Below are 23,284 nucleotides of genomic sequence, written 5' to 3'. Positions count from 1 at the left end.
TCACAGAAATGTGTAACTTAAATACTCTATCAGTACAATCTAATACCCATTTCAACCATTCAAAATGGAATCCTACTGCAAAGGCATTTTAAACTACGAAAAGAAAATGAGAAGCTTCCTCTCCGCAGACTGTGTTCCAGTGCCTTATTTTGAGTATTCACACCTTAGTTCCTTCAGCTGGATCAAGCTAGGCCTTCATACACACTTCAACGGGTGTGCTGATGAAAGATAACCAGGAAGATTTCAGCAAAAATTTAAACACTAGCAGGTTCTGATTAAAAATACTTAATTTACATAGTATGTTTGCTGAGAGAAGCTCAAAAGCCCTTTAATAAAGGCTCCTCACCCCATGAGGTAGGTGTTTATCCCCATTTTATATATGGGGAACGAAGACACAGTGATCACACAGGAAGTCCCTGGCAGTAAGTTATAACTCAAGATCCAGATGTCATAACTCTTGGTCTCCAGTTACCTTAAACTCCCCATTTTCACCACAAGCACCAGCTACTCATCTTCAGTTTTAAGTCCATAACTGGGTTAGCCCTGCCCTAACTCCTCTCTTACCTGGTCATAAGTGGTCAATCTCTGCTCCTGCTCAGCCAGTGATGCCAGCCTTCATTGCCCAGCAGTCCAATTTCACTGTTGCCCCTTCTCCCATGCAGTCCCTTTGGCATGGAAGGAAGTTCCTGTGAAGTTTCTGTAAAGTTCCACAAGACCACTACGCTATCCTCTTTCAAATCTTTCTGAAAAACTCACCTCTGCTGTGATGCCTAGAAAATACTCAACAATGAGTAGGCAGCTGGAGGGCTGTCATCGCTGATGGTTACACTAATCAGAGTAGTCTAGCTGTTACCTTGCACTCCCACTGTCTCTTGTATCCATCTTTTACAATCTAAGCGTGTGACAATAAACAATTCTTTGGGGGCAGAATTAGTCTTTTCAATGAATGCATGCATCGCATAATAGGGCCCTGTCCTGAACTCAGACTTCTAGATATAACTACAATTCAAATAAATCATTAACCACTAGATAATCCTTCCTCCTAACATCCCTTTAAAGTTACTTTGAGAAGATTAATTACTTAATGCTCTCAAGTGCTTTAGGGACACAACAACTGAAATTTTCCCATAAGTGTCTAAAGGTGAGTGCCCTCTTTAAGTGAGTTGAAAACATGGACAAAGCACAAGAAAGCAAGAGTCGTGCATGTGTGTGTGTGGGCAGATGTGTGTTTTAATATCTTATCTCCTCACAAACCAAAATATTCCTTATTTTTGAGACTGTCAGGAAATTGAACTTGAAATATGAAAAGTTAGTAAGAAGAACAGACAGTTCCACTCCTCACTTAATTTACTCCTCACACTTCTGTCAAAAAGGAGCAACATCACAAGCTCTGAAGGGAGCCCAATGCAGTTCTCCTCTGCCAAAAATCTGGTAGAGGAGCTGTAGGGTTGCTACCTTTCTAATTGCTGATAACAGGGGACCCCTCCCACCCTGTCGCTCACTGGATCGTCTCAAGGAGACTGCCTACAGGTAGGAGGCAGCCCCGGCTGAGCAGGGCCTGGTGCAGGTTAATGACCCAGCCCCACCCCGTGGTAACCGGACTTGTGGTTTGGGAGCCATTTAGGGTTACCAGGTCCCCTTTTTGACTGGACTTTCTGGTCAAAAACTGGACACCTGGCAACCCTAAATGGCATCTGGACACAGAAGTCAGAAACCAGACTGTCTGGGTAAAACCCGGAGGGGTGACAACCCCAGAAGCCCAGGAGGAGAGGAAGAGGGAAGAAATTTTATTTGGGGGCGGGTCAGAGAAAACTGACCTTTATAATGAGACTCCCCAGTTGTGAGAGGTTAAAACATCAATGGAGTTCAAGCTGTCTCTTTCTCAACTTACAGAGACCAAGTTAATTTCAGATACCACAGTTTAGAGCAGCAGTTCTCAAACTGTGGGTCAGGACCCCAAAGTGGTTTGCAACCCTGTTTTAATGGGGTCGCCAGGTCTAGCATTAGACTTGCTGGGCCCAGGGCTGAAGTCTGAGCCCCACTGCCTGGGGCTGAAGCCAAAGCCAGAGCCCCACTGCCCCGGGCTTAGGTTATAGGCCCCCCACACCTTGAACTTCAGCTTTGGCCCCCCTGCCCGGGTGGCAGGGCTTGGGTGGGCTCAGGCTTCAGTCCCCCATCCTGGGGTTGTGTAGCAATTTTTGTTGTCAGAAAGGGGTGGCAGCGCAATGGAAGTTTGAGAACCCTTGGTTTAGAGCAGGGGTGGGCGAACTACAGCCCATGGGCCACATCTGGCCCGTGGGACTATCCAGCCCAGCCCCTGAACTCCTGGCCAGGGTGGCTAGCCCCAGCCCCTCCCCTGCAGTTATGCCACCACGCGGGCAGCATGGCTTATGCCCGCCCACCTCCCAGGCTTTCAAATAAGCCTATCCTGCCGCTCTAAGTGGTATGGTGAGAGTAAGGGGGTGGGGGGTTGGATAAGGGGCATGAGGTCCCAGGCGGCAGTCAGGGGAGAGGGAGCAGGGGGAGTTGGATAGGGGGTGGGATCCCAGGGGGGACAGGGAGTGGGGGGGGTTGAGTGGGGGTGGGGTGGGGTGGGGCCCCAGGGGGGCAGGGGAGGTTGGATAGGCCTGGGAGTCCCGGTGGGCCTGTCAGGGGGCAGGGGTGTGGATAGGGGTTGGGGCAGTCACGGGACAGGGAGCAGGGGAGTTGGATAGGGTGTGGCATTCTGGGGGGGGCAGTTAGGGGCGGGAGGTCCTGGGAGGAGGCGGTCAGGGGACAAGGAGCAGGGGCGGGGGGGGTTGGATGGGAAGGGGGTTCTGAGGGGAGCAGTCAGGGGGCAGGAAGTGGGAGGGGGCGGATGGGGGTCAGGGGCTAGAATATTTGGGGAGGCACAGCCTTCCCTAGCTGGCGCTCCACACTGTTTCACAACCCCGATGTGGCCCTTGGGCCAAAAAGTTTGCCTATCCCTGGTTTAGTGGTTTGACTGAGGGTATTGGAAATCCACGCAGAGCGCCTATTAAATGAAGTCCAAAGAAACAGCACATCCTTTAAAAAAAAAAAAAATTCTCTTGTGAAATATTTAGCACAATCTCCCAGCAGTCTGACAAACACATACTGCTGGAAAACCAAAAGCCAGATATATGGTTACATGGCAAGATTCACAGAAGAATTCCTTCCTTAGCTACTCAATTGAAACCAGAGATCAGTCAGTAACTGTCTGTTTGAAAGGATGGAAGGCCTGTTGGAGAAGCCCAGGAACAATGCATAGTGGGGATACCCAAGAAAAGCAGTTACAAAGATTGTATCACCCTTTTTAGTGTCATTCAAACAGTCTGATTTTCCACAACCTCCCTGCCCTTCCCAACTTGGATTCTTGTTAGAGATTATCAGAGTTAAAAGGTGAGGCAGAACTTCTCTTTGAAGTTTTCTTCACTGTACTCTGTCAACATGGACAGGAGGGAAAAGAAAAACTACTCATCTTTCTGCCAGTTTCTCAGCATTGCCACTCTTGACTTAGATGATATGCATAGCCATTCCCAATCTCTGTGTTTATATATTCTATATATATGTATGTGTGTGTGTATATATATACACACACACACACACACACATATACATACACACACATATATATATACACACATATAAACACACTTAACTGATTTTAGGTCAGGAGGCATGGGAAGTGAGAGACAGTAAAGTCTAAATCCCAGGTGACAGACCAAAAACCAAGTGCAAGCATCCACTAGAGAAGCAGCAAGAGATCATTTGACAGATAAAAGGTTTCCCACTTAACCAAAAAACTTCAGGTTGACATTCTTTTTTTCCTCCTCAGCTAGGGTCACTTCCATTTGTAAATTGTATAAAGTGGGACTAATACCTCTTCAAACAAAAAGTCCATTAAAAAATTAAAGCTATGTATCAATGTTTCTAATTGTTTATAGAATGTTTTTGCCTGATAACGAAGTCTAACTCATGCAAACTTATCTATTTTTATCTACCTCATTTCTATTTTCACTTGTGGATTGTTTCAGCACAATTGCGAAGACCATGTAAAAGACTAGCCTAGAACCAAAGACCAGAAGAGCAAACTAGAATTGAAGAAGTTGCTGTCCTCCAAACAAGAGTTTAACTAAGACTGAGGGGGTGGGGGGGTTGTAGAGATGCCTTATGTACCATTCAATAACAAAATGAAGCAGTATTAATATAAAAACCCATAAGTATACAAATACCTAAAGCTTAGTGAAGCAGTACTTTGCTTCATGTAAGATTAGCTATTCTTCAATTGTGGCTTATGAGTAGCACCTTCAAAATTGTGTTCCCATTCCATATTTCCCCCCATACATATTAAAATGCTTATCTAACGCCACAGCAGTTTTTTCCCTGTGCGTACCAAAGAAAATAAAGTTGTCAGCTTTCTGCCTTGAACTTCTATGCATCTGCCATGTTTCCACCTTGTTTAAATGAACTGCAGATCTACTCAGATCATTACAATTCATGCATTCCAGCTCAGCTAAACAGGGATGCCTGCCATTTTCCATTACATAAGCTCATGCAGCTCACTCAGTTAGGAACACTGCCATTTCAGCAGACAGCATTATTTTTCCTTGCACTCTCCTGTTCGGTCCCTTCACACAGATTTTGTTGAGTTCTTAGAGCAGATTAAAAAACAAATCCATTATATTACAGCAGTGAGTAAAAGGCTCCTAATCAGATCATGGCCCCATTGTCTGGGATGCTGTACAGCGCTCATCCTAGGGGCCGGGGCCTAGGCCAGCGCGACCTATTTCTCTGTAGGGGTAACAGAGCATGCCTAGGAACTGTGTGCCGGAGAGGCCAAAAGAGACAGACTAAGGGAAGCTTAAGAGAGCACACAGGTCTTTACCAAGGCTGTGCAAAAGTAACGATGTCCTCAGGAAAGTATTTTCAAATAGCAATCAGGCACCTATCATATGTGCCTTTGAAAATTTTCCCCTAATTCTCAAAAAGAAAAGGAGTACTTGTGGCACCTTAGAGACTAACAAATTTATTTGAGCATAAGCTTTTGTGAGCTACAGCTCACTTCATCGGATGCATACTGTGGAAAGTGTAGAAGATCTTTTTATATACACACAAAGCATGAAAAAATACCTCCTCCCACCCTACTCTCCTGCTGGTAATAGCTTATCTAAAGTGATCACTCTCCTTACAATGTGTATGATAATCAAGTTGGGCCATTTCCAGCACAAATCCAGGGTTTAAGAAGAACGTCTGGGGGGGGGAGTAGGAAAAAACAAGGGGAAATAAGTTACTTTGCATAATGACTTAGCCACACCCAGTCTCTATTCAAGCCTAAGTTAATTGTATCCAATTTGCAAATGAATTCCAATTCAACAGTTTCTCGCTGAAGTCTGGATTTGAAGTTTTTTTTGTTGTAATATAGCAACTTTCATGTCTGTAATCGCGTGACCAGAGAGATTGAAGTGTTCTCCGACTGGTTTATAAAGGTTATAATTCTTGACATCTGATTTGTGTCCATTTATTCTTTTATGTAGAGACTGTTCAGTTTGATCAATGTTCATGGCAGACGGGCATTGCTGGCACATGATGGCATATATCACATTGGTGGATGTGCAGGTGAACGAGCCTCTGATGGTGTGGCTGATGTTATTAGGCCCTGTGATGGTGTACCCTGAATAGATATGTGGGCACAGTTGGCAACAGGCTTTGTTGCAAGGATAGGTTCCTGGATTAGTGGTTCTGTTGTGTGGTATGTGGTTGCTGGTGAGTATTTGCTTCAGGTTGGGGGGCTGTCTGTAGGCAAGGACTGGTCTGTCTCCCAGGATTTGTGAGAGTGTTGGGTCATCCTTCAGGATAGGTTGTAGATCCTTAATAATGCGTTGGAGGGGTTTTAGTTGGGGGCTGAAGGTGACAGCTAGAGGCGTTCTGTTATTTTCTTTGTTAGGCCTGTCCTGTAGTAGGTGACTTCTGGGAACTCTTCTGGCTCTATCAATCTGTTTCTTTACTTCTGCAGGTGGGTATTGTAGTTGTAAGAAAGCTTGACAGAGATCTTGTAGGTGTTTGTCTCTGTCTGAGGGGTTGGAGCAAATGCGGTTGTATCGCAGAGCTTGGCTGTAGACGATGGATCGTGTGGTGTGGTCAGGGTGAAAGCTGGAGGCATGTAGGTAGGAATAGCGGTCAGTAGGTTTCTGGTATAGGGTGGTGTTTATGTGACCATCGTTTATTAGCACTGTAGTGTCCAGGAAGTGGATCTTTTGTATGGACTGGAACAGGTTGAGGTTGATGGTGGGATGGAAATTGTTGAAATCATGGTGGAATTCCTCAAGGGCTTCTTTTCCATGGGTCCAGATGATGATGATGTCATCAATGTAGCGCAAGTAGAGTAGGGGCGTTAGGGGACGAGAGCTGAGGAAGCGTTGTTCTAAGTCAGCCATAAAAATGTTGGCATACTGTGGGGCCATGCGGGTACCCATAGCAGTGCCACTGATCTGAAGGTATACATTGTCCCCAAATGTAAAATAGTTATGGGTAAGAACAAAGTCACAAAGTTCAGCCACCAGGTTAGCAGTGACATTATCGGGGATAGTGTTCTTGATGGCTTGTAGTCCATCTTTGTGTGGAATGTTGGTGTAGAGGGCTTCTACATCCATAGTGGCCAGGATGGTGTTTTCAGGAAGATCACCGATGGATTGTAGTTTCCTCAGGAAGTCAGTGGTGTCTCGAAGGTAGCTGGGAGTGCTGGTAGCGTAGGGCCTGAGGAGGGAGTCTACATAGCCAGACAATCCTGCTGTCAGGGTGCCAATGCCTGAGATGGTGGGGCGCCCAGGATTTCCAGGTTTATGGATCTTGGGTAGTAGATACAATATCCCAGGTCGGGGTTCAAGGTAACCTATTTCCCCTTGTTTTTTCCTCCCCCCCCGACGTTCTTGTTAAACCCTGGATTTGTGCTGGAAATGGCCCAACTTGATTATCATACACACTGTAAGGAGAGTGATCACTTTAGATAAGCTATTACCAGCAGGAGAGTGGGGTGGGAGGAGGTATTTTTTCATGCTTTGTGTGTATATAAAAAGTTCTTCTACATTTTCCACAGTATGCATCCGATGAAGTGAGCTGTAGCTCACGAAAGCTTATGCTCAAATAAATTGGTTAGTCTCTAAGGTGCCACAAGTACTCCTTTTCTTTTTGCGAATACAGACTAACACGGCTGTTACTCTGAAACCTGTTCCCCTAATTCTGTAACTCTTCGCTCACATGAGTGGCCCTATTCACTTTAAAGATAGGTTACAATGACAGGCTGTATCTATACTGAGCTTTTTCTTAAAATTTCCTACTCTTGCACTACTGCAGATGCAGCTCCACCTGCGATAGAAATGATGGGAGCTCTAGTGTAAGCTGTAAGATCCTAGTTATAGTGGTACATGGGTTACTCCTGGGACATTCTGTGCCAAAACGTTAAAAATCCTGCACACAATATTTTAAAATCCTGCAATTTTTTTTGTCAAAACAGCACTACATAATTACACCAGTTTCAATTATTTTGAGAATTTATTTCAAAATACCTGTCAGCAAGTATGTCTGTAACAATACACACACACAAAAATTCCCCCAGGAGTAGAGAGTTAAAGAAACCCCTATGACAACCCAGTTTCTCTACCTTCTTCCCTCTCCCCTCAAGCCCAGCCGGGGGCCAGACACCCACAACCCCTGCCCTCCACCCCTGAGCCCAGCAGCAGGGTCCCCCCAGCCAATACACCCAAACCCCCTCAGAGCTAAGCCACAGGGCCTCCCCAGCCTAGATACCTGCACCCTCTCCACACAAGGCCAGCTGCAAGGCCCCCCTCTTGCCCAGATATCCACACCCCCAAACCCACCCATAGGCCAGCCATAGCCCCACCAGCCCAGACAACTGCTTGCCCCCTCCCACCTGAGCCGAGGGATCCAGAGGGAGTAAACAGCCTGATGCTCGGTCCCAGGCTTGCACAGAGTTTTCTGCACACCACCTCCTTCCCTCAGGGCGTGCTGGGAATAGGGATAAGCAGTGGGTGCCCTTTTTCAATATCATGAGTAGTAAATTTAAAAGCCAAAACAGACCTTTAGAATCCTAAGAATGTTGCTCACAAGATTCAAGTGTTTTTACTAGGTCAAATCCAGGGTTTTAGCTAATAGTGTCCCTTTAAGGAGCTTTCCATCTGTAATTTCAATTAAAAGTAATCTTCAAGGGGGAGGTGTGCCTTCATATTAAGCCTCAATTAAAAAAAAAAAAAACACAACCAAACAACTCATTGAACCCTCAGTAATGGGGATCAGTGAGACCATTCCCAAGAAGTCTATTAACTGCTGTTGAGACTTACTTTTTTTCCCTCCCCCAAAACACATTTATTTCAGGTCATTGTTGTAAATAAGCTACACAGTGATTAAGAAAAACCTTTAGACTTAAGTTTTTCCCTTTCTGCAAGGTGCATTGACCCCTAAACTCGTTATTAGCCATAAATGTTTTACAAGGATTTGTTATCAACTTGCTGAAAGAACAATTTTATCCAGTCTTCTACAGAGCAAGGCACCAGCAAGCTATTGCCTTTTTTTTTTTTTAAACACTAAATTTTACACAATTTTTTTTTTAAACAGGCAAAAAAAGATTCATTCCATTAGACTCATACTTAAAATACTCAAGCAGGAAAGGCAACTTTTCTAAGATTACATTTCCTACTGTGGCCTAATCTATAGCCTTGTCCACCACTTGTGTAAGACTTGCTCCTTTTTTAGTTACTAACCTTCTATTAAAAACAAACAGCATTTTAGACTGGACAAGATATTTTCCTATACAAATACTAAAAACAGAGGAAGTTGGATATAAAAGAAGGAAACTTGGAGATGAAGCAGTGTAGTCTGAGTATACTAATAGTTATCAATTTTTTTTCCGTAGTAGTTTCTTATTTGGCTCATCTTTCCTGAAATGGCACAGTTATTAATCTACTACATGTAGTAAATATTTCCACCTCTCAATTATGTTTATACTCTGCAACAACAAAAACCAGATTATCCCCACTTTACGTGAGGGTGACTCTACAGCCTTCCCTTCACTAAGAAAACAGGTTTTTAAATACAACTTAAAGTATATATTGTCCTGTCTACACTAGGGTAGTCACACACTAGCTGGTCGGGGCTCAACTTTAGTGGGGAGCCTAGGTTTATGTTGATCAGCTAACACTTTAATAGTTAAAATTAAAACTTGCCTGGTCTGGCCTAACCACGTAACTAGCGTGCCAATAACAAACCTTTCTTCCTAGTGTAAACATGACCTACACAAGTGGGATTTGCCGTGGCCATGGAGAGTTGGGGTGCTTTCCCTCTGCACGGTCACTCACTCTTCTCCTCGACGCCACAGAAGAGTCTGTGTGCTGCTCTTTGGGGTCTTCTCTCCATGGAGATTAGGAGGCACATGGAGGTGAAAGCAGAGCAGGAGACTGAACATGCTCCCCTGCTCAGCACCCAGCTATCCGTCCATTCACTCACACAGAGTTAATGCTTTTTCCAAAGCAGCATTGAGTCCTACTGTGCCTCCATCAAAACTGACATGAGCAAGCTCACCAGTAGGAAAATGACAATAGATGCAGAGAGTCAATCTCCACAGAACTTAGGTGTCTTTTCCTCACTGATCCCATGACTGATCTCCCCACTCCCATTAGAGGATAATGGTGCCCTGAAAATGCTGGGAGGTGAGCCTCATGGAGTTCTCTGGCTGCCTCCTTCAGGTTCCTCTGCCGGTGATCTGTCCCTTAATTATTACGGAGCTGTAAGGCATTTCGAGGAGGAAGAATTTGGTACGTCTTCCCTCTGGGTGCATTAAGTGTGAATACTTTGTATTGTGGCATGATGCAACAATGCAGCGTACGTTATTTAAAAAAAAAAAAAAGCACCCTCAACACAGCCAGTTGGACAAGTTAGACACTTGTAACGTTTGATCAGAAAAAGGATTTCATGATGTGGCATGAACTGCTTCTAACAAGTCCATTGTAAACAAAAACAGTTTCAATTTTAATAAAGCATTAGTCACATCTCTCAGCATTTCTCTCTAAATGTATCCAGTGCCTGAGGGTAAAACTATTTCTGTTTATTAGGTTGAGGGGGGGTCTCATACACAAGAAGAATTACTTGGCTGTAGAGACAGAAACTAAAGCTCAGAAGCATAACTCTTGATAAGACAGTCAAGAAGTAAAACTAGTCTCCGAGCACCCCGACACAGTTAAACAAATCTACTCTGTGTCTGTGCATAGCTCCCACTGAAGTCAAATAACTATAACTTCATTTTGCTTCAAGCACTCGAGACTTCTCACTGCATCATTAGCAACAGGCATTTAGTTGAGTTTCTCTCTGTTGGAATATCTCCCTGAGATCCCCACACTCCACTTTCAAATTGGGCAATTTTCTCAGTTTCTATCAGCAACCAATGCAATTCACCACCACTGTTGGATGAAGTCACTGAAAAACCTCAAATGCAGCCTCCTGCTACAAGGAAACATTTCTTTAGAATTTCTTCCCTTTCCCCCTTCCCTCTGCATTTCATTTTCTTATAACCATTTTCTCCTTAATTTCTATGCACCTTTCCCTTCCCAATGACTACAGTAATTTCTTTGAAGGTTTTTGTTGTTGGTGTTTTGTTTTTGGAGGGCAGGTTTCTGAAATTTTCCCTCCCCTGCCAAAGAAGCCCTGCAAACCTTTCTTTCAGCTCCCTTCTCCTTAGCCTACCAACTCTTCTCCCTCACTGGGCCAGATAAGGATGTGGGAACTAGAGTAGGAGAAACAAGCAGCATCTCCAAAAGCTGAGTGTGCTGCATCCTCAGTGTTGCTCACCCCTATTTGGCCCAGAGACCAAACTCAGTCCGAAACGGATGTGTGCGTGCCTCCCACTGGTCCACTTACCCCACACTGTCAGTCTCCTCCTTTCAATGTGTTATGTGGGTCTCATCCAATACTACCTGTATGGCCCTGAGGATGTCACATGGGTTGCAGCTCTGTGCTGATTGGGCTGCAAGCGGCCTGCAGGCCGCAGGTTGAGAACCACTGCTATATACAGTTCTCTCTTCTTCCCACCACTGGCTTCACTTTATCCCCCTTCACTTGGTATCATGTGTGTGTCTACTGCATCTCCTTCTGAATAGGAGAAACTGCTGCCCCTCCATTTCAACCCTCCCCCCCAAAAAACACCCCAAACAAAAACTAACCCTGTATTATAGCTTTCTGTTTCTCCGATTCAGACTTGGGGAGAATTGAGAGCAGGGGAAAGGGGAGAGAAAAAATATAAAAACCACACAAGACTGAGAATATGGTGTTTGTTTCCCCAGTGTGGACATTTTAGTTCTATGCTCCAGTTCAGCAATGGAGGGACATTCCTCCCCCCCAAAGTGTATACAAGGCTTTAAGAGCCAGGAACTGCACTCCTAAAGCTGCTTCCGGGTCAAATATAATCAGCATTTCTAGGTAAAAAGCCTAGAACCCAATTCTCATTTTACATAGCCAGAATAGTGTAAAGAGCCCTAGTGTAAATAGAAGTCAGGACCTTAAGCTTTATAGAGATGCTCACATGTGCAGCATATACATCTATCTGCACATAGTACTGTAACTATTTTTTAAAACCCTACAGTTACATGCATAAACTTAAGTGACCTGACTACAGCAGGTTTAATACAACGCTTTTCTTAATACAGGCAAAAAAGCGAAAGTGTGCACTCTTTACATATAAAGAATTACACCCTCCCTCGCTCAAGTGATTTTCTTGCATCCTACCTGAAAGCAGGTGTACAGAGTTGAAATTGTTCTCCAACTTGCCCAGTAGTACAGTAAGAAAGCAGTCAGATGACAGAGAGGCAACATCCTTGGAACTTTGATCATATACCACTACCTCCTGCTTGCAATCAATCTCAATCTGAAAAGCAAATAATTGCAAATAAGGGAAAGGATAGGAAACCTTACCAAACAGAATTAAGAGACCCTACATCTTTACTGTACAGTGGTTCCAGTATCTGGATTTTACATACAGGTTTAAATAAAACTGACATTTTTACACCTCTTAGTAAACCTGACTGTACTGTATTGCTTCGGGGTTTAGTAAATGGATTATCTGATCAGGGCTGAAGCTTGTTGCATGAGGTTCATCCACTGGGCAAATCTGAGCCACTTTAAAAAAAGTTTACCTGAAATTAAGGTGTTTTGCATTCAAATGTAAAAGCAACAAACCTTTAGTTTCTTCTCCCAAACTATTTACCTATCCAAAGACCTTGAACTGCTACAAGTATATTTTATTACATCTATAAAACTTGATTGACTTTTTTGAAAATTAGACTTTCCAGATTACACCATGTATAACATGTCAACCTGTGGCAAAAAGTTTATGCAGACATTCACTCTCTTCTCCCCCTCCCCCCAGTCTTTTCTGCCCAACCCAAAACATTTTGGAAACATTGAAAGACCTCTTAAATAAAATCCACAAATAGATTCACTTAAAATTCTCTCTCATTGGCCTAACTATGAAAGGCTTATCTTTTAATCCAAACAAAAGATATTTTAGAGTTAGCCAGAATGGGTGGGGTTTTTCGAATTTACACATTTCCTTCCACAACGTACAGTAAAACCCTTTAATAAGCAATCCTTGCTGCCCAAAAAAAGACCATCCCAAACAATCCTTGAAAGTATTAAATATAGTTCTGTTCCACATGTATAAAAAAAAAAACTTCCAACAACTGGATTTTTGTGGTGGTCTCTCAAGGGGCTCCTTACCATGGGATTCACTGTATTTTATACACCAAGATGTTTGAAGTTTAATTTGCAAAAACATACACTTGAAATAAGAATTAGCTACATACAGGGACCATACTACATGAAAAACCCTTAAGAGGGTTATAGAAAAGTAAACTGATGGGGAGATTTTCAGTAATCTTAAATTCTTAAACATTACTGTATCGTCTATAAGCATAAATTCACCAGTAGTTTATTTACTGTAGCTCCTGAGAACTAGATAATAAAGTTGTGGAAGACTGCAGTTCATCATTACTCATTTCACTACAATGTAGTTAATTTTATTTTAAAGTTTTACTTCCACACACCCTTTAAAAAAAAAAGGTGGGGGGGGGAACCATCCTTACCTTGTATTTTGCTGAATGCTGAATGAGTTCCGTAATCAACACTTTGTCCTGCTGCAGCCTCCGCTTCATAAGCTTGGAGCAGTTGATATTGATAGCATCCAAGATGTGGGATGTATTGTATTCCACAAAGGGACGGCTATCAATCAGTAGCAATTTTTCTGTGCCACTTTCCAGTAAAGCCACCAACCTCTCAGCAACCACGAGTTGAGTCCTGATCATCTCATCAGCCATGACAACAATAAGGCCTCTTTTACCACCTCCCTTTCTAATTTGCAGAGATGATGTAATGGCTATGTACTCAAAGGCTTAGCCACTCCATTGTACTGAAAGTGTATGAGGTCATGCTGGTAGTGACTGGCAAAAGAAAAGTTAAACCCATTTTCAGAAAGAGCCCTCCAAGTGAATGTCTCCTTCTGCTTCCAGTTGATGCGCTGTTACAAAGGGCTCATTCCACAAAGCAGCCCCTCACATCTGATTCATCAGGAGACTACTATGGAGTAGCCATTTCACAATTCAAACAAAAGATGCTTTTGGGCTGCCACTGCATTACATCATTCTTTACCTATGCTCCCAGCTTTGCACCGGACTGAGGGCCTGGAAGAAAAAGAAAAAGGAAAAAAGAAAAGAAAAGAAAAGTGCTTGCAGTATACAGTATTTGACGTTCTCACAATCTAGCCCATGCTCTGCAGACATTACATTTTTAATATACACTTAAAACTTCACATTTTCTTTGCTGTACACTCCAAAGAGCTAGGGGTAATATCTGGAAGAGTGGGCTCTGACTCTACTCCAACTATCCTGGCTGTACAATTACCCTGTTGGGGCAAATACAGTCAGTCAGTCTTAACTGAAGAATTTTGTTGTCACTGGAACAATCGCTTCATAAGACTGTGCGTTAGAATAGAATTATGCAACACTGCTCTAAGCACTGGTGTTCCTTCTAGGTGCATTGCAGCAGATTTAGTGAGAAGATCTACAATTTATTAGGGAAATGTAAAAGCTTGATGCTTTGAAAAGGATTTTTTGTGTGAGCTTGTGCACGGTCTTTCTTCAAAGTTTCACCTTAAAGTGAGGGCAAAAATTTGAGTGGAAATTGTCAGGAGCTAAAATGGCATATCAACTCCCCTGGTTGGAGAAGGTGGGTGAAGAGAACACACAAGAGCAACATGCTGCCTTCAGGACCCAAACTTTTTGGTTTATCTTTCAACGTACAGTATCAATGACATAAGGCTTGTCTACACTAGAGAAATTCACCATGTTTGTTCAGTCTAATTGGAGCACTTGTGAGAGGTGTGTTACAAACAGTTTACATGCCTGCTAAATATCATTCGGAGGTGACTTCAGCAGAGCTAAATACTGATATAACCTCAACCAATCCAGTTTAAACAGTTTTAGTGCCAGAGTGGTGTACAAACTAGATGAAATGGTTCATCTTGTCCTCCCAATACAGTCGGTCAGCTGCTTTTTGAAGTCTCCCAGAGGGCACTGCTTCTGGAACCTGTGGGATATGTACTCAGAGGCCACAGCAATGGACACAGTTTAGGGTTAACAGACAAGGGCAAACCTGCCAGAAATTCAGCATGGCTTGCAGGACCACAAAGGGTATGTCTCTACTGCAATTTGAAAACCCACAGCTGGTCCATGGCAGCTGACACAAGCTTGCAAGGCTTGAGCTAAGGGGCTGTTTAAGTGCAGTGTAGGTGTTTGGGTCCCAGAGCTCAGGCTGCAGCCTGAGCCTCAATGTCTATACTGCAATTAAACAGCCCATAGCCTGAGCCAGCTGGCATGGGCCCTCCACAGGTATCTAATTGCAGTGTAGACATACCCAAAATGAACAATTTGTGCTTAAATCTGTCCAATATATCCTTCTCAGCTACAAGTGGTTCTGCAGTGTAGTAATGCTGTTTTCTGTTGTTTAGGGAAATGTCATATATAAAACTGAAGTACCTCTTTGATACAAAACAAAGTACAAATCTAGCAGCTCTTTGTCATGTCAGCTAGCTATAGCCTAGGCTCGTAGCATCTGACCTGCAACCCAGGCAATCTTAATTTGCTAGTGGTTATACCAGACTGATGATAGGCAAGCAAGGCAATCCAACCATGAGGATTGTTAGAGAAAAGGGGCAGAGGGACGAGGTTCAAAAAAAATTATTAAAATCCCCATAACGATCAGTCTCTTTTGGGGGATACAAATTAAACACTGGAACATTTCTGTAAACTTCAAAGCACTAATTTTTGCAAAAAAATATTTCTGAAATTTAGTATACAATGCACATGCAAAGATAAGAGGCTTTGAACACAACCCCATCTGCAATACTGAGTTGTTGGATTTTTTTTAAAAAGAAAAATCTTACCTCAGATTTCTTTTAAGTCTTCATCTAAATCTAGCCAGAATACGTCCAGGGTAGAACACATTTTACAGCCCTAATCCTGAACTACAAACAGCGCAGAGGTAGGGATGGGCCTGCAGACTTTCCAGGGCAGAATCAGGGTCTAAAGTAGCACATGCACCTTGGTCTGCAAGCATAATGAACAGGGGTTCCAATTGTGTAAGGTGGTGAGTACTTTTAAATCCCACTGATTACAAGCGGAGTTAAAGGAGCTCAGCACCCTCCAGGAAGCACTTAACACCTTGCGGAGTCAAGTCTGAAGAAAACAACATCTTTATTGTGATAAGCTCATGAATTCAAATTAATTCAGAAATGGTTGTATACATGGTTTCTGTTATAGTAACAGGTCATTTGTGTTTAGCAGTGGGAAATCCCACAGCAGTAGGTGTTCCATTAATTAGACAAAGATTATTCAAAACACGTACCCCCCCCCGCATATATCTAATCTCAATTCAGAAAAGTGAACAAGGTTCACTCTGACAGCAAGAGTTAGTCTTAAAATACACACACACACCAACCAACCCTAGGATAAATAACTTGTTTCATGTTTTAAAGAGAACAGTGTTGCATTTACCAGCACAAGAAACATGCCAGACTTGTACATAAGCAGTCACTGGGTTGATAAAATGTTGTTTATCTAATTGCCAAGACCCCACTGCTTCATGGCAAGTTGCCACCATTTCTATTCAGACCTAGTGAAATACATATTTCTCTAGAGGCCAAAATAAAGTAGTGGGAAAAATTACTATAGCAGACCTTTAGGAACTAGCGAAATCCTATCTATGCAATCTGACCAGCAGATGCTTTTCCTACATAGAATGTTCACTGAAGTCCACGCTTATTTTAAAAGTAGGCTGAAGGGGATAAAGCTGAACTAGTTAACAGGCTTTAAACTATCTTGTTACAAAAGAACATAAAGCATGGCTAGAGCTTGTTAGCCTAGCGAGTTATGCCTAATTTCTAAAACCGCAAGAAAAAAATATGTTTAGATTTGTATTAATATATTGTACCCTGAATTTTGGATTCACTTCTCTGTACCCAGACATACTAGAGCCTGATCCAAAGCTTGATGAAATTAATGGGTGCCTTTCCACTAGCTACAATGGGATTTGGATCACGCCGTTACTGAGCTAGATGTTCTGCTCGGATGGGTAAAGGGCTGAGTTTAAGTCTGAATAACAAAGAAGAAATACAGTAGGTAAGAAGTTTCATGAACTTTCAACATTCTTAATTTTACTGATTTATAAATGTTTAAAAACATTCCTTCAGAAAAGGATTATTATTAAGTAAATTAAGAGGCTATGAAAAAAAGCAATATTCCCAGGCAATTTATTCCCTCTTGCTGACACAGTCAGCCCCTTCTCACACAGTGTGAGTTTTTCTAAAGCCACAAATTCTTCTCAAAGACCCTAAAAATCTGATTGTAAGGACTCCCCCCACCCCCCCTTTTTAAGAGGTATGGCTCTCTTTGAGTCCTTTTAGTAAATTTTCTAATACAGTTTTGTAATCTGCAAACTTCTGGCTGTGTTTACATAGTGGTAATCTGAATGTTACAAGCACTTTGACTTTAGTTTTGTCTCACATGTATGGCTGCCAGTTTCATGTACTAAACTGCATCATGGAGTGACTGTCAATTCATTGTGCTCCATTGCAACATAAGTGACAACGTCATGAGGCTGCACTTAATTAACGTGTCAAAAGCAGGCCATTATATTGCTGATCTTTGGACCAGGAAACATCTTAGAAAACCCAAGTTACAGGATGATCACAGGTATTGCTCATGTGGTAGAACTGTGTAAGGAAGAACAACGAGGAGTCCTTGTGGCACCTTAGAGACTTATGCCCAAACAAATTTTTTAGTCTCTAAGGTGCCACAAGGACTCCTCATTGTTTTTGCTAATACAGACTAACACTCTGAAACCTGTGTAAGGAAGGCGTTTCAAAAAGTTTTTTTTTTTAAAAAGTGGATTTTCTCCTGTTGCCATTTGCAAAAAGATGAAAAAAAATGAGGTTTAGTTTTGGTCATGGATCCAAACAAAATAATACATGGGCAGAGGTCAGGCATCTATAGGTTTTAGGGTAAATTCCACTTTCTGCAACCTGTTTTACAAGTTCTCTCCTAGACACGTGATCAACAGCATTCTAAAGAGATTATCTGGGGACTGAACAAGACATTCCAATACTCAAGGCAAAAACCTTTGCTGTTTAAGCAAAACTGCATCGAAATCAAGTTTCAAATTATGGGCCATATACCAACTAGAGGTCTCCCCACACTGACCGCAGAAAAATGGGAATGAAAATTGTTCTGGAAAGGAGTCTATTACCCATACAGTTGGAGGTATATTTCAATTCAAGACCAACAGAAACAACAGTAAACGGCTAGATCGGATTGTTATCCACCAGTAGGGAGAAGCTGTATGTATGTGGGGGAGGAGTGGATGATTTCCAGTGAGGAGTGGAGCATAAGGGATCCTGCTCAAAGGGAAGTCCTGTGGGAAATCTCCCATCAACTTCAATCCATGGTGCAAGATACAACATATTAACTCTATAGGCCAGCTGCATAAAAGAGCAGAAAGTCTGTGTGTCACGTATGAAATTCATGCTAACAAGTTATGGTTCTCCATTTCCTCCCATTGCCTAGACCACGCAGAGGGGATGTCTACACTGCAGCTGGAAAGTGAGCCTCCCAGCTCGGGTAGACAGACTTACACTAGCTCCAATGGGAGCTAGGGCGCTTTAAACAGCAGCAGCATGGGCATTGTGGCTCAGGCAGCAGGTTGGGGTCTCAAGCCCATCCAACTCACCGGTCTGACTAGCCCAAGTCTCTGCTGGAGCCAAAACGTCCATGCTGTAGTATAGATGAACCCATAGACTTTTAGGAGTCTGCTGTTGCCTGTGACCTAAAGGACTAGGTCCATTAGAACAAGTAGTAGAGGCTCATGCTTTTAGACCTACAGGGCCTGGGTTCAATAACTGCAGATGACCCAAGCAACACCATTGTTACTCAGACTCACCTCTTAAGAACATAAAAACGGCCATACTGGGACAGACTAATGGTCCAAGTATCCTCTCTCTGCCAGTGGCCAGTGCCAGATGCTTCAGAGAGAATGAATACAACAGGCCAACTTAAGCTTTAAGGTCAGCACAGAGCATGGAAAGATGTAGGTTTTGCCCTACCCCACTAGGGCATTCTAAATTGGTCTAATAGTAAAGAGAAGTAAGGAAGACAAGGAGAGAGAGGACCTCAAGTAAAAATTTTCAAAAGCATCTCAGGCCCACAGAACCCAAGTACTATTTTCAAGAGTGACTTGGGCACTTGTGGTTGAGCACAGAGATAAAACTTTCACATGCTCCTGCCTGCCCTTCCTCCAGTGTATCTGCAATTCATGTCTGGAACCATCTAGAGCCAGAATACAAGTGCATTACAGTGGAATCACATCTTATGCGGGGGTTCGGTTCTAAAGTCAGTGCGTAAGGCGAAAATCACGTATAGTCAAAATTACCCTTGAAAATCCCTTAAATCGCCCATAAAGTACAGTATACTGTACATGTTTGTGTATACAACCCTGTACAATAATATGAATACAGTAATGTACATTACATAATAGAGTACATATGCAAAATATAATTTTACAGTACTGTATTTTTAATTACGGGGGTTGTCAGGGCTTGATGTCGATCCAGGAGACGGAGGTGACAGAGAGCTTGGGTGACGGAGAGCGAGTCGTAGACGAAGTGATTGGCTCTGGTTCAGCTCGAGAAGTTGATTTTGTAGGCTCATCTGCTGCTGGTTGTTTTTCCTTGAAAAATATGGTGATCGGCAACTGTCGCTGTTGTCTCTTGAGCTGCTCAAACATTTCTTGATATGGTCTCAAATTGTCCTCAATACCACGTGTGATTTTGGTGCGTCGTTCCATAGAGGGATCATATTCAGAAATTAAATCATTTAAGTGTTTCGCTGCTTGGAACACTTCAGCAAATTTATGAAGATTCGAACTTGCTGACTTCCTGTTCGTCATAGTCATCATCTTCGTCTTCTGTAGACGATTTTATCCATTCCTCTAACTCTTCGTTAGTCAATGTTTCTCTATGGCTCTCAATTAATTCTTCAATTTCTTCCTCAAGAATGTCGACGAAGCCATCACCACCCACTTGCCTGGCCACCTGAACAATGCGTTTCACTTCTTTGTCAATGGTCGGGAAGCCCTTAAAATCATTCACACGTTCTTTCCATAGGTTTCACCAACATGCATTGACTGTTTCAGGCTTGATTGCATACACGGCCTGTTTAATATAAGTGATGCAATCGGCAATGTTGAAGGACTTCCAACACTACATCACATTAAGACTGGGATCAGCATCCATAGCACTACATATCCGTGAGAACATAAGCCTCGTGCATGTGGCCTTGAAACAGGGAATCACGCCTTGGTCGAGATTTGGAGGATGGAGGTGGTATTAGGGGGGAGAAAGACGACTTCAACGTCAATGCACAAACCGGAGTGCCGCAGTGTGGCCAGGAGCATTGTCTACGATCAGCAACACTTTAAAGTCAAGTCCTTTTTCTTCGAGGTACCGCTTGACCTCCAGAATGAAACACTTGTGGAACCAATCCAGAAATAATGCTGCCGTCACCCAAGCTTTTTTTATTTGATTGCCAGAACACAGGCTGGAGATTTTTGTTCTTGCCTTTTAGGGCACAGGCTGTTGTGGCCCTGTAGAGCAAGTCCAGCTTTACCAAATGTCCTGCTGCATTGCCACAAAACAACACAGTCACATGGTCTTTAGCTGCTTTGAAGCCAGGGGCTTGTCTTTCTGATTTCGAAGTGTAAGTGCGGTTGGGCATTTTTTTTTCCAGAAGAGCCCAGTCTCGTCAGCATTAAAAACTTGTTCCGGAAGCTAGCCCTTTTCTTCTAGGATTTTCTTTAATTGTTTGGGGTAGGCATTTGCTGCCTCTTCATTGGCAGATGCAGCTTCACCAGTAGTCTGCACGTTTTTGAAGTTGAAGAGGTTCCTAAAACTGTTAGCCAACCTTGGCTGGCTTTGAATTCCTTCTCATCAGAAGGCTGTCCCTCTTCGGTGGGAGGTTTGAACAGCGTGTAGAGGCTAAGAGCCTTTTCTAGCAACGTGTTGCCATCGATAGGCACACGTTTACGGTTCATGTCTTCCAGCCATAAGTTTAATGCCTTTTCAGTCTTCACTGAAATCTTATCACACACCTGGCTCTTCATCTTAGCAGTTATTGGAGCACTTGATGATATGGCTTGATGAATTTCTCTCTCTCGAATCTTGATGGCATGGATGCTAGATTCGTTGCAGCCATATTTACGCGCCACGTTGCAGACCGACATACTGTCTCTCAATAAGTCCATCACAGCCAGTTTTTCCTCCCGCGTTGGAACAGATCGCTGTTTCTTCAGTTGAGCACCAGATGAAGTAGTTGGCTTGCATTTAGGGGCCATGTTGTATGAAAAATACAAATCTTTAACCACTAGAATCACACTCAGCACGGTAAGATGCTCATATTATGAGAGGCACATGGGAACGGAGATCGATTGAGGGAACAGCCAATTCACGTCTCCCATCTCACGCTCACTCCGGGGCATACACTCATTGAGTGTAATGGTGGCCAGAATTTACAGGTATCTTGTTATTTTTCTTTTTTTTTGTCAAGCACGTATAGTTGAATTTGTGTAAGTTAAATGCGCGTATGATGCGACTCACCTGTATTGTCTGTCTTAGTAAAGTGGTATGGCTTGCATGAACAGAGGGTGCCTATAAGTGAAAATTTGATGCTGTGCATTTTTTTTTTTAAATTAATACTTCCCCCTTTTGGCAGATTTTGCAGTGAAACCCAGGATGTTTGCTCAACTCTAATGCAGATAGCATGCATTTTTGATTACCTGATAAACAGAATGCTTGTTTATGATAAAGGGAAATGCAATTCATTGCGGAAATGCTCTGCAGACACTTTTCTGTCAATGCATCATTGCTCAGCAAATTGTTCTTCATGCTTTTTGATCAGTAATTGCTAGTAGTTGTGATTAGGAGTTTTAAGTGACTTTTGGACAAATCTTGTTCTGCCCAGCTCAGACCGGGATGGAGGAAAAGCACCTTCTTTGCATGAATATGCAGAATGTATCTGAAATTTATATTTTAAAATTATAATTTGTATGCCTGACTCTCCTGCCAATAAATTCCCATATTCCAGAGCATTACATCAGTGATTTATGAAGTTCTTGTCCAAATTTTTGGATTTTATAGAAAGCAGAATAGAAACATTTAAAAAAGACCTCTTACAATTTCTTTTTTATTTTGGGTATTTATTGGAAATGTAGTTAGTCTCACATGCTGCAGTCTGAAGCCCCAAACAATATCGTTTTTCAGAAAGCATGCCATTACCAGCACTAACTGGAAAGTTGTAGTTACAAACCTTAGACCTGGCGCTAGAGTTTTAAAAAGTATTGTTCGGGCCTAACAATGCAGATATGCACCCGACAGGATTTACAAAGTGCCTAATTCCTGTGTAGAGGTGAAATTTTGGGTTAGCTGGCAATTTCAGAAATTGGAACACAAATTGGTGTGGGTCAAACTGAAGCTTTTTGGAATTCTCATTTACTCTGGGGTGGGGATTGCTCGATCTCTCCTGTTGAAGCTGTTCTGCTTTGTATAGAGTACATGGAGTACTGGACACCAGGTTCCAGTCTCTGCTCCAATTAATATTTAAGTATTTTTTAAAGCATAGAACAGCTTCAACGGGAGAGACTGAGAGGGACTCGCCTCAGAATAGCTGGAGCAGGGACTTGAACCCAGTTCTCCCCCATCCAGGTGAATGCCCTAACCACAGGGTCGTTTGGTAAAAGGGGGTACCTCACCTCCACCACTACCATCGCCTACATTTTGTGAATGGTGCACAAATCCCCTTGTGAATCTAGCCTGAAAAATCAAAGCTTTGATAGTGGTTCGTTTTGACATTGACAGTTCTGAATGTTTTCTTTTTTCATTTTGACCAAAACGATTGCCGCAACTAACACGAATTTGTGAACTGTTTCATTTTACCTGGATCAGCTGAAAAGTTTCACTCAAATTCACACTCGGGTCACCTTGCGGTCTATAGTCTGCAAAGTCTTGCCTTTTGTTTTCAAAATACCTCTCATCTGATTTCTGCATTGAAGTGCTTTTCACGACCAGCAGATTCAGACAGCTGAGCTAAGCAAGATGGGTGGAGTTTACTTTTAAGCAATGGTGGGATATTGCGCACTATACAAATGTCATTTAAAACAGTTTCACAAGTGACATAGCATGCTTCTCAACAACTGTCTGTTACTGTCCTATTTATCTCTCAATCCATGTGTAATGTTATTGAGAGGCCTCCTAATGCACGAATACCAACTCAGAGTGGCCATAATTGATTATCATTCACTTGCTCTTATTGAGAAGTCAAGCTGTTTATTTCATTCCAAAGATCAATTAGGCTTATTTACAGTGTTTATTATAGCAGACAAACCTGATTGCTATAATATGAAGTCATGGGAAACACTGAAGAATGTTGCTGATATAGTGCTTCGCTCAATAATCTGCAGCTCACACACCCAGTTTATTTCTTGGCCTCCCTCCCCAAATCCACCCAAGCAATAAGTTGTTTCCAGATGGAAACATTTCTCATTGTTGGGTGAGAGCATGTGTCATTTGCTCTGACAGCTTATCTAATCTGCTTCAACGCCAAATGTCAGAGTACAAATTTTTAAGCTT

At 42.7% G+C, this 23,284-nt stretch overlaps 1 protein-coding gene across 4 annotated transcripts in view; it reads right to left on the bottom strand.

Annotated features, from left to right (window-relative positions):
- The window catches only part of DUSP16 (dual specificity phosphatase 16), a 98,538-nt gene that overhangs the window by 36,237 nt on the left and 39,017 nt on the right, over positions 1–23,284 (bottom strand). For 3 of the 4 annotated variants that reach the window (XM_084617302.1, XM_084617305.1, XM_084617304.1), the window contains exons 2-3: positions 13,143–13,736; positions 11,788–11,926 (exon numbers count right to left, since the gene is read on the bottom strand). In XM_084617302.1, the coding sequence (XP_084473428.1) occupies positions 11,788–11,926; positions 13,143–13,373 (370 nt within the window). In that variant the 5' untranslated portion in view covers positions 13,374–13,736. Of the gene's footprint in view, positions 1–11,787; positions 11,927–13,142; positions 13,737–15,496; positions 15,638–23,284 lie in introns of those variants that run through there. The other variant, XM_084617303.1, reaches the window with a different exon arrangement.

The sequence above is a fragment of the Lepidochelys olivacea genome (genome assembly GCF_965140295.1).
Source record: "Lepidochelys olivacea isolate rLepOli2 genome assembly, chromosome: 1".
In the NCBI taxonomy this organism is placed as follows: domain Eukaryota; kingdom Metazoa; phylum Chordata; order Testudines; family Cheloniidae; genus Lepidochelys; species Lepidochelys olivacea.
Note: the sequence above shows the minus strand (reverse complement) of the source record. Positions and strands in the feature narration are given on the sequence as shown.